Raw genomic sequence first — 12423 nt, forward strand, 5'->3', positions numbered from 1 at the left:
ATAGTAGCATTTCTGGCATTATTCACAAATCACACATGAGTAAGTTCTTATATGGGAATACTGGCAAGTATAGGTGAAGGCATCGTGGACATGTATGGACACAGCCCACGTGAAAGTGTTTTTAAACTAGCATATTTGGTGGGCAAAGGCATCATAGAAATTCATTGGGGAAATGCTGCTAGGCACTATTGGTGAATTGCATCTATTAGATTTTTGGATTAGTTACTCTACAAACCAACTGCACCCTATCTGGATGTTTACCAAATTTTTCACAGAAAAAGTGCTGTATAATGCCCCATCTTAACCCATCATTCAAAAATATTTAGTTTCGGTCTACCTCGCTACACTCACACCCCCTACCATATTTTATTTGTGGGTAAAGTTTACAGCCCTCCAATTAAATAAATTCACCAGCCGCCAATGGGTGAGTGACTAGTGGGAGAATGGATAAGAATGCATGCGTACATGGCTGGGGCCCAGACAAGGAGCATTGGAGCATGGACATTTTCTTACATGCTTTACTGGTAATTTTTGTCATGATGCCTACCCCCAGGCATCCGGACCAAGCCCATCAGCCCCGGGAGCGGGCATCTAGACATTTAGTAAAACCTCAGCAGCCCCGGCTAGGGGCTATCTGGGTTCAGTCCTGGCGCCTAAGGCGCCAGGCTCATAGTCATTACTTACCTCAGACAGACCATGCTGCAAATGACTCCAATCCAACATGAAGCCTGAAAGGGACTATTTTTCTACAGGGACTATTTTTTACTCTGGTGTGGTTCTAGGGACTTCTTACCTGGGACTACTTTTGAGGCTATTTAAACCACACCCGACCAGCAACACACGCTTCACGTTATTCTGCATCCAGCAGCGTAACACTCACCGTGCCTGCAGCCTGCATCAAGTCTTCTGCCACGCCCGCCTCGAATCCAGAGCTCCTAAAACAAAGAGGAAAGAAAGGGACAAGGTTAGAAAACAAACTTATTTCTATTCCACACCCGATTCTGGATCCATCTTGTCACCGGACCTGTAAAGAACATCATTTCTGCATGCGCCGCACCTCCAGCTGCAGCTCCGCGCCATACTCACCAGTCTTCACAGCATCCTTCGGGTCGGCGCTGCCTCCATCATTTCTTCGCCGAACTTCAGCACCTAGGAGACAAAAGAAAACCACAAGGTGAGCCGAGAGAACCAACAAATATAATTCTTACCACCATAGACTTACCCGATTTACAACCGTAGGCATCCTTTTGTGACTCTCCATATTTTCACATGCCGCATCTGTAAAGAGAGACAAAACAACACGTTTTCCTTGTACAACATTTACCGGACAGCGCCGGGTAATACAGACTCTTACCTGAGCGCCACCAGCTGCCACAAGAGCATCTTTTCACAAGCCAGCTGCAAGACAAGAAAGGCAGGGGGGAACAAGTGTGAACATCGGACAAATTGAACTCTATGAACTTAATACTTACTGGTCCTCACCAGGAACCTCAGAGTCAATACTCTCCGGAACTCTCCCAAGCCTTCAAACCACTGAAGTAACTGGAATTGACGTGCCCCTGCAAATCCACGCAGGATGGAGAGCTCATCTTTCAAGAATATTAGGTGAGATTGCTGTGAGGGCATTTCGGAAGTGATTAGTTGGGGAGGACTGTGGGGGTGCCATCACTTGAATCCACAAGTGGCTAAATCCATCTCTCCACTTGCAGGAGAATATTTCTACGGGTTAAGCAGAAAAGATTAGGAGGGCAGATCCAGTCAGTCATCACTGCACTACGCATCACGTGGGTGGAGACCGCAGCTGTCCGGGTCCGACCGACGCCCCTGTGGGAGCCAGGTGAGCATAACAATTTTGGGCAAAGCCAACTTGAGGAACATTATTACGCGGAGGAAGGTTTGGGGTGGGGGATTTATAGCACAATGGGGCAGGCAAAGCGGGCATTTATTTTTTGGAGCATGGCATTTTTTATGTGTTCTTATGGTGACATTGCATATTTTACTGGTATTAAAGACAAAGTCAACACAAGTGTTCTTACATGTTGGGTGAAGGTATGCATGCATTCAAACAAGGAAATGGTTCCTTACTGTAGCACTGCATGTTTTACTGGCATTTTTGGGCAAAGCCAACTTTGTGTGTTATTACAAGGCTAGACTTGCATTTTGTTGTAGCTAGTCTAGCCATTTCTTACCGTGGCATGACTTGTTACTGAGCATTTATGACAAAGCAAGCATAAGAGTAGTTATGTGCCCAGACTGGCCTACATTTGAGCCAGTTTGGCCATGTTTTCTTATTGTGACACTGTATATTTAATGGCACAGCAAACAGGAGCATGTTATGTGGGGCTACTGGCATATACCGGCAGAGCCAACACTGACAAGTTTTCTTATAGATTGATCTGACCTTTTTTGTTGTTCACCTACCCATTCGTGGCACAGCAGGTCTGCAGGCAGAGTACTGCAAGAACTGTCCTTTTTGGAGTTTGGGTAAGGATGCATCATTAAAATGGCAATGCAGAAGCCCTCCATTTCGAAATGGAATTACCGGTTATCAATGTTGGTAATCCGGTTTTGTAATACCAAACCTCTAAAGACCATGTACGGTAGGATGTGTGTATGGAAATAAAAAATACTCGATTAAAACTGTGAGAGAGTAATACTAGTAATGTGTAGAAATAAGAACTTGAAATGCTTTGGTCCTCTTGAGTTATGCAAGCACTTACAACAGATACAGAAATATCAGCCATCAGTTTTTGCCAAGTAACTAATCAAACCCATTTTGAACTTAAATCCAAGTTCTGAAGTAAATACATATTGGAGATGTCGGGCTGTTTCTTGAACAAATCATGTATTCCATGTAACAACCGCAAACAGTACATCGCAACAGATCTTACTGAGAGGTTAACTTAAAGGTAACTTGTCGAAATCATTGAAGACTGTATTTTGTGTACCATCGATCATGTGTTCTATGGTGAAATATTCTCTCTCTCCTATCTATCCTAGCTTTCCGCTATCCTATAACCGCCTGTGTCCCCGCAGCATGTGATTGCGCTCTCTAGCTATGTAGAAATAGCAGGGCAGATCCACATAAATATGGGATTTGGGTTCATACCCTTTCTGTGGTAATATGGGCCTTGAAACACAGATAATAATGCTACATATGATGATCCATTATTTTATTGAACGGATATCACATTACAGTGATATCGTAACAATAGCAATCGTACTGAGGGACAATGCTATGTTACGCCACTTCATGTGATGTCAAGTAGTGAAAGGTTGTGTGCCATCACTTCATGTGATGTCATTTTGTGGTGTGGTGGGGAGGGGGGGGTCAAAAGACATTACACCACTTCCTGTAATGTCACTTGGTGGTGGGGTCAAATGGCATCACGTCTGGTGATGTCATCAGGGAGGTAAATGGTTGTGTGATGTCACTTCTGCTACCCCAGGCATTTTTGCAAAATGACATCCCTGGTTCACCTACAGCACTTTGAGGCCATACCAATGGGAAAAGGCACTATACAAATGCCATATTACAGTACACAATACTATTCAATTATCAATATGATACTGAATGAATATTTACATGATAAAGTTATTTATGTATTCAGTTTAAGTAAAATAAATAGAACCTCATCTAATGAAAATCATTTTGAGAGGGGAAGCATGATTTTCTTGTACTGTCCATGCATTTGACTTCATAACTGCCCAATAGAATATCCATAGAGCAATTATTGAGGCATAGCCAGCAGACTTGAACCCCCAACATAACAAAATGGGGTAGCCTGACATCTTAGTCCACAGAAAACATTGAGACAGACAAACGAGCTGCACAGCCCAAAGTGCAATGTCTTTGTATTTTTTTGGAGTGGCAAATATTTTTAAACTATAGGGAGGTTTTAACTACACAAGTAATCATATCCTCATGCCTCTTACATCTATTTATATAAAACACTTGAGTATGCTCAGCTGATGCAATTTATCAGTGTTAGGTTGCCCTCTGCTGTCCAAATGGCTAAGTGCACCCACTTCAACAACAGGTCCATTTCAACCAAAAAAAATAAGCATGGTGGTATGTCATCACGAGCTAAAACTGAAAGTAGGTGCTGTAATTATGCTACTACGCAGTCTTATGCCATCACGCAGTCTCTGCAATGGAACAAAATTGACAATCGTCTATAAAGACACATCATAGAGGTCCATGTGATTGATGGAACTTAGATACTGTTCTTATACCGCGCACACCTCTCATTCCATCCGATATGTTTAGCCTTTTCAAAAACCATTAATAAGTCACAGGGAACTACGCCCCCTTCCTGGAAGCAATCAGTGGTAATTCCGAAATTAAGAAGGGGGACAGAAGTGACCATGAATTAACCATTATTGAACTTTAGGATATGCTAGAATGGAGTATGTTACGTCGGAACAGCTGGTTTGCATGTTAAAAACTTTGTTCACTGTGCATAGAGACAAAAAGTATCACTGGAGAGGCCCAATGAGATTCAAACGTTTGTTTTTTTTTTTTTTCTTTTCATGTACAGTTGACATGACAAGCAGATCTAGTCTGAATGAGGCTTTTGGGCAGGGGGCTGAGGGAAAGTGGTGATGGTCTGATTTCCATAAGGTTGATCCCATTCACTAAATAATGGTACACAAACCGGGACAATATGGAAATACTGCCCCAGCGGTTTAGAAATATTAGCCCCAGCTTTTCTATCATATGTTAGATTCTTCCTGTCCAGACTTTGCCAGCAGTGAGACCCAGACCTTTGTCAGTGGCACCAGCATTTCCTAGCACTCAAAGAAATAAACTACACAACATTTTCTGTTCATCTGTATGGTTCCATGTGATGATGTTGCCTGGGAAAAAGTCGCCATTTATATGACTTTTTCCTGCACCCCTAAAACCTCTGCCACATATTCTGGGATGAGTATTAACTATTACATACCGCCATCCTAGTATATTTTGGGGAACGTACTTTTATTTCTTGGGAGTACAACCCTAGGGAAATGTCACCTCCTGCCGACCTTTTCCCATTTGACTATCACTGGATACCAACTTCATTTCCCAACTCACATATCAGACCTTATATTCAGACCATATATTAAGGTCTCCAAACAGGGCATGAGTAACCGTCACATGGATTATTATTTCTTAAATGTCAAGACCTTCAGTGGGAAGCACAGGGAAGGACATACAGCCAAGCATATTCAAATCACTGCTATGCAATTCCAGGCTAAACAGTATTAAACATTTTAAATATTGCGTTTGATAGTTTTAGTTTCCAAATACTGTTCCATTTGGCGAATAAGGAAAATGTGCACAGTGAGATAGTGCTATGTACAGAATCTCAGTTTTAGGGGAATCTAGATTTAGAACCCGGTTCTCTGCAATGCAGCCAATAGCAGTAGTAGGCAGGATTCCTGAAACAGAAAAAAGTAATGGTTAGAATACCTGCTTGTAGAAAAAAAAGGTCTTTAGTCTAAGCTTTTGGATGTGTAAAAAGGAGAAAGGGAACATCCGAGATGCGAGTTAAATCCAGGTGGTGACCTCTACTGATGACTCAAGTGGCCAGGGAACATTAGTGGGTAGGTCTAGCACCACTAGCACCGAAAGGGCATAAATAGTTCTGGAGCACATGGGCTGGGTAGTGGTTCAGCAAGCAAGCGAAGAATCCATCAGCACATAGAAGCCTCAACGTTGTTTACTCGAGTTAGACAAACTGTAAAATCCATTTCACTTACCCGCCAAAGATAATCTAGTCCTATCAATTCCAAGTCATCCATCATGTAAGCACGTTTTTTGGCTACAAGTTTGCCTTCTCGACAGTTCACAGCTTTAAAAAAACGCTCAAAGCATTTCATTCCGTTTTCTGTCAATAAAGAAGGATCAAGTTGAAGCACGTTGTTTTCAAAGAAGTCCTTGTTAATGTCAGGATCCAAGTCCGGTTCATCCCCCATCAGCTTAGAATACCACTTGAAACAGGCTTCTCTGTCACAAAGATATACTGCATTCTCTGCTAAACATTTCCAGATTTGTTTTGCTTGAGGGGCACAGAGCCAAAGTTGGCCATCTTTCAATAAAAACCTAGAGTAACACAAAAACATAAGCCAAAAACGTATACTGTGACCAATGTTATCTCACACAGTTTGCATATATAACGCTACCATGAATGGGTACAATGTAGAAGAAAACCATGCAAACTGCAGCTGATCAACAATTCAAAGCAATATCAGTACTCCTCAAATCAGTGATCCAAATATAAGTGCTGTGCAGGGTGTTGCACGCTTTCCTTTAAAGGGAAAGCCCTGCCCTACAGTGTCCAGTTTGCTATATTTAGTGCATTGCACACCAACATAACTTGCCCGCCAAATGTACCCCTTTATCCTTCAAAATTGTGAACGTTAACCTCCAAAACTGAAAAAACCCTGCCCACTTAAAACGCTAGGCAGAGCATCACTGCCCAATAGCAGGGATGAATGCAGCCAACGTTCGACAGCTTTCGAAACACTGGTAAATCTATGCTAAAGGTATATTTTCTAGAATATTTTATAGATTCGTTGGAATAAATGTACACAGGTGGGCGAGCCTCCAACAAAATAAGGAGTACATTAAGGTAACATACAATCACAAACTGAAGGGCTTTAGGGTAGCATTAGTTCAGATTCATACTCTGGTCCCTCGGGGCATTGTTTATGTTTTACATTTCCCTAGTACCTAGGGTGCCAATTGCATCCCCTGGACCCTCACATATGTTTACAAGAGCAGGATGTAACGTGCTTTTACTCTCTAAATGGCACTGATGGTTGGACACTACAGTTTATTAGTGCTTCCCACGATAACTGGACAGAAAACATAAATCACACACAGTCAACGAATAAGTGAGAAGACCATGACAAATCTTCAGAGAAAATATAATCAGAATATGCACAACACTGCATTTTCTTGTAACGGATACCATATTTCTCAGCAGATTATTTGTCTCTGAAAGACTGCCTAGTCAACGTTCAAACTAATTTAATGTAAGGGCTTTGAAATGCCAATAAAAGAAAAGAGTCATGCTAAACAAAGACAACTTGAATTATGAAACTTCCTCAACAAAGCCTCTACTCTGGCATCAGAATATTAACCATAATATTTTGTAAATATGCACAGTGGAGACTAATAGCTGCTCTATTTAATTCTTCTTCTAGAACTTCTTCGAAAAAAGCTGCCACTTGACCAAGTAATATGAACCATAAACCCTATAGACCAATTCTTATGTATAGCCTGATAATGCTTGATGCATATAACGACTCCCCTCTCAACACAAGACATACATATATATATTGTCCTTTGTGACAACAGACTTGAAACCTAACAGGCTAAGGTGCTTTCAGGATCAACTCTATGCAGCCTCTTAAGCCTAAAATAGGCGTCGAGGGGGGAAATTGCTATCAATTGGATCAACAGTTTCATTCATAGCCCAAAACTCCCTATCCATTTGAGTCAATGTTAAAGGGAACACACGCATACTTTTCATAGAGAAACTTTATATGACTAAAATGCCTTGGTTAGAATTGAGGTTAAATCAAATGGGCCAACACCAAATTCACAAGTCATTAAGCAAGCCAATAAAGTTTAATATCTAATAACCAAACCATTGAGCAAGTGCGACATAACCTGAATTTCTAAGAGCCTGGTTCGGACAAACTCATGAAAATTGACAATGCTGCCAGAGAATCTCTCAACATTGAAACGGTCAATCCTTTCCTAGCAAAGATGAAGGTATAACCAAACACTCTGGCCAATGAAGCAAAGAAAGAATATCTAACCTATTATAATCATGCCATCAGCATAACCACAGCCACATGCGTGGCAAAAGGTATCCATACTGAAGATCGTGAATTCCCTCTATAGGATCAAGTGCATGTAAAGTGTCAAACTCTCAGGAGCAAAGCCTGCAATGATTTGCTTGACTGCTATGGGGGTCAAACTTGGACTATAAAAGAACTCTGCTATTCACAACTTGGATCAAGATGTGGAGGTCCGTAAACAAAGCTTTCGGCAGCCACCCCAAGAATCAACGTCTCCAGAAACTGGCTGAACTTCATCAGCAACACTTAAGCGTTACTAGAGGAAAGGACTAGGTTGCTTACCAGTAATACATGTTATCCAGCATTCATCTCTTTCATGGATTCACATGCTTTGAATATTGCCAGTCATACTCGGAAACCTCAGTTACAAGCTTAGTATGAAGAAATAGGAGTGCTTTGTAGTCTGTACAACACTTGATGGGTGCTTTCTGCCCCATCCAATGGGACATCAAGTACCCCCTACCCCCTTACCCCTTGAAGCCATCTTCAGATTTTAACACGGTATGGGAAGGCGATACCTTATATTTGGTATTAGCCTTCATACTTCGGAGTGGGGGAGGGTGTATGTGAATCTATGAAAGATACCAATGCTGAGTAACAGGTAAGAAACAGACTCCTCCTCCAGCACTGGACTTTTCATAGATTCACACGAATATATGATACATTACTTACCGTAATCGTATTTCTGATGCTTCTATCGGCTTAGATTCACATGCTGTGCATAGGCCAACATCTAGTGGACGCTGCAGAGTATTACAGTTTGTTTTTTCGAAAATCGAAAAGGGGCGAACTAGGGCGTGCCAGTAATACTATCCCTATTGTGACTTCCACTGTACGCATGATCCCTCACGCTTAGGACTATCAGATTGTATTTTCTTTTCTGACATGAGGTAGCAGGAGGAGTAGCGTGAGTACAGAGTATCCAAGCAGATAAGATAGATAAGACTACAAGCATCCATGCGCCTTCTCTCAGAGGGGAGGAAGGGTGGTGGGCGCATGTGAATCTAAGCAGATACAAGCATCGGAAATACGATTACGGTGAGTAATGTTTACCTTCTCAGGCTTGTGGAATCTGCTTAGATCACATGCTGTGCATAGATTAGGTGTGGGATGTGAGAAGGGTCATGAGCGAACAAATGTCTTCAAACCGCTTGCCCACTTGAGTATCTGTCTTGGAATGAGTGTCAATGCAGTAGTGCTGAGTGAAGGTGTGAACAGAGCTCCATGTAGCTGCTTTGCAAATGGTCAAGGGGTACATTTGCAATGAAAGCCAGAGTGGCCCCAGTACCTCTTAAAGACTGGGCCCTCTGCGTAAAAGGCAGTGTTTTATCTGAAAGGGAGTAGCACAGTTGGATACATCTGACTATCCATTTAGAGATTGCACATATAGAGACGTTTTTCTTAGCAGTCTGGTTTTGTCCACGTAGTAGAGGACCGCTCTCCTCACATCTAGTGTGTGGAGTTTCACCTCAGCAGAGCATTTATGTTCTTGGAAGAAGGCCGGTAGCTCAATGGACTAGTTAAACTGGAATTTTGAAATCAACTTAGGTGAAAACCTAGGGTGAGTGCGTAAAACCAGTTTATACTTATGAACAGTAAAGAAAGGATCTTGCACTGACAGCCTGAATTTCACTGACCCCTCTTATGGATGTAATGGCTACTAAGAAGGCTGTTTTATAAGTCAGGTGTTTGAGACTAGCTTTATGCATGGGTTCAAAGGGAGGTCCTGTAACGCTCACCTGATTCCCGCAGAGGCGCCGGTCTTAGCTGGGTGAATGCCGTGTCTTCAAAGGTGATGTGTAACACACGGTTGGTTCCTCGGGCTGGACCTCTGTGCACTGTGTGACTCGGAGAGTAAGATGTCTGCAGATAGAAAATATGGGATTAATGAACTGGGGTTATTGGGTGCCTCTCTCCTCTTCCCTTTCTCTTCTCCTGTAGGACCCCAAAGGTTAATGATCTCACCTTAGGTAGGTGAACGCCGAGCTCTCCATCTGCCTCGGGGGCAGGGTGCCGTAACCAGTTTCTTCACTGGATAAGGGTGCAGGCCTCTTGACCTCAGAGGACTGCTGTCCGTCGTTTACTGCACGAACGGTAAGTTCTGGGCACTTCAAATGTCTTAAAAGTCTTTAAGTGCGTAAGGCGTAGCTGCTGTGGAGCGGTGCCGAGGAACACGCGAGTATGGCTTTTGACTTATGTAAAGTTCTTTTGTAACGATACCTCTCGTTTTGCAGGGTTCCGGCGATGGCGGATGGCGGGCTGAAGAGAGTTGAGGATCGAACCCGCGTGAGGAATAGAAGCGCTTGGAAGCACGTAAGTGAGCGCTTGTTGCCTGCTTCACGATGCGCACTGTCTCTTTTACCTTGCAGGTACAAGTTCGGAGCTTTAGAGAAGCTGAAGGGTGCTGGGATACCCGCTGATTTCGGCGTGGGAAGGAGTGATGGCACGTGAGTAGTAAAGTTGCCCAATGTCTCTAAACGCACCTTCTTTTGCCTTTCAGATGCGGGATGCAGCGCGAAGACCTCCGGAGCACGCGAAGAGCCGGTAAGCTTTTGTCTTTCAGATGCCGGAATGCAGCGCGAAGACCTCCGGAGCGTGCGAAGAGTCGGTAAGCCTTTGTCTTTCAGATGCAGGTATGCAGCGCGAGGCGTTGGTGACAGCCGCTGGACCAGGTAAGAGATGCGCTGCCACTGAAGACCCTAGTGCTAACCTGTTCTTTCTTTGTCTTTATAGGTGCTGCTGAAGACTGGATTCCAGGATGGTAAGCCTTGTTCCCTTAGGCACAGGATCAGAAGACACGGTGAGCGTTCTGCTGCAGAGAATGCAGAATAACGCAAAGCAAGATTCATCCATCGGGTGTGGTTTAAATAGCCTCCTGTAGTGCTTAGGTTTCTCCTTCCACGGCCACGCCTAGGTAAGAAAAGAGTTCCTGCTTTCCAGAAGAGTTCCAGTGTTCTGAACCTAGGGAGTGGCTCCTGTCCCACCCAACAGGAAAAGTAGTCCCAAACAGAAGAGGATCAGGGGCTCAACTGGCAGGTAAGTAAGCAGCATGGTCTGCTGCAGGTAAGTCCACCCAAGCATTATGAGCCCGGCGCTTCCAGCGCTGGGACTGGGCATATTTATGAGCCTGGTGCCACTGGCGCCAGGACAGGGTCCAAAAGGTCCCAATTGGGACTGTCCGGCACCCGGAACCGGCGTTATGGGTCTGCTTCCAAGGGAGTTGGGTAAGTCCTGACCCTTTGGAAGCAGAGATCATGACAGGTCCCATGAGTTTAGCAAGCACCACATTAAGGTCCCAACCTGGTGGTGGGTTAGAAATTGGAGGGCGGAGTCTCTTTACCCCTTCCATAAAGGCCTTGACCACTGGTACTTTCTACCATGACACCTTGTTATGGGAGGTGGTGTAGGCTGACAGCGCCACCAGGTGTACCTTGAGTGAATTAAATACTAACCCTGCATCCAGTAGGTGGAGCATTTAGGTGACAATATTGGAAGAAGTACAATCAATTGGGTTGATTTGTTTATTCTGGCACCAAATAACACATCTTTTCCACTTATCAAAGTAACAGTGCCTTGTGTTAGGTTTTCTAGACTCTTAAAATGTCCATGCATCTCTGGAGTAAATTGAGATGGCTGACTATGACTTCAGGAGCCATGCTGACAAGTTCATCGAGTTCGGTTGAGGATGCACAGTTTGTGCTTCGTGCTGTGAGAGTAGATTGTACCAGCACAAGAGCTTGATGGGGTCGCATGCCGCCAGTTTGCGTAGGTGTGGAAACCATGGTTGTCTCGCCCACATAGGAGCAACTAGGATGAGCGTCATCGATTTCCTGTGCATCTTGTTGCCCATCTTCCTCATCAAAGGGGTTGGTGGAAAAGCGTAGGCAAACATCCCTGACCAATTCCTCCATAGAGCGTTCCCCTTGGGGCCTGGCTGGGGGAATCTGGATGCAAAGTCTGGGCATTGTCTGTTTTCGCCTGTGGCGAATAGGTCTATAGTGGGGAAACCCCACTTAGAGAAGAGATCTTCTACGACTTTGTGTAGTCGGCATTCGTGTTCCTCTGGGAGGGGTCTGCTCAGAGAGCCAGCTAGTGATTTGAACTCCCCAGGAACATGTTGGGATGACAGGTAAATGTTCCTTCTGAGTGCCCACTTCCAAATTTTCTGGGCAAGCTTGGACAGATTTGGCAAACGAGTGCCCCCTTGTTTAAGTAAAACATCATCGTTGTGCTGTCTGTTAGGATCTGCACTGACAGGTTGAATAGGAGGGGTTTGAAAGCCCGAAGCGCTCTGAAGACTGCCAGATGTTCTAGCAGATTGATGTGATTCTGAGCCACTGAGTGAGACTAGAGACCCTGAGCTGTGTGGTGAGCTCGCGCATGGGGAACCAGGTAAATGCAAGATGCCATCATGCCTAGCAAACACATCGCTTTGCGCACCCTTATCTGGCGACCGGACTGATAGAGGAATTTGCAGCAACAGATTTCGAATTCTTTCCTCTGATGGAAAGGCCAACCCCTCCTGGGTGTCTAGGACAGCTCCTAGGAACCTTTTTGAGGTGCTTG

At 44.1% G+C, this 12423-nt stretch overlaps 1 protein-coding gene across 3 annotated transcripts in view; it reads right to left on the minus strand.

Annotated features, from left to right (window-relative positions):
• Nucleotides 1–12423, minus strand: part of USP9X (ubiquitin specific peptidase 9 X-linked) — a 2614063-nt gene that overhangs the window by 1568050 nt on the left and 1033590 nt on the right. For all 3 annotated transcript variants that reach the window (XM_069636534.1, XM_069636533.1, XM_069636535.1), the window contains exon 16: nucleotides 5746–6088. In XM_069636534.1, coding sequence (XP_069492635.1) covers nucleotides 5746–6088 — 343 coding nt within the window. The remainder of the gene's footprint in view (nucleotides 1–5745; nucleotides 6089–12423) is intronic.

Source organism: Ambystoma mexicanum, chromosome 7p, assembly GCF_040938575.1.
Source record: "Ambystoma mexicanum isolate Mex_15411 chromosome 7p, UKY_AmexF1_1, whole genome shotgun sequence".
Lineage (NCBI taxonomy): Eukaryota > Metazoa > Chordata > Amphibia > Caudata > Ambystomatidae > Ambystoma > Ambystoma mexicanum.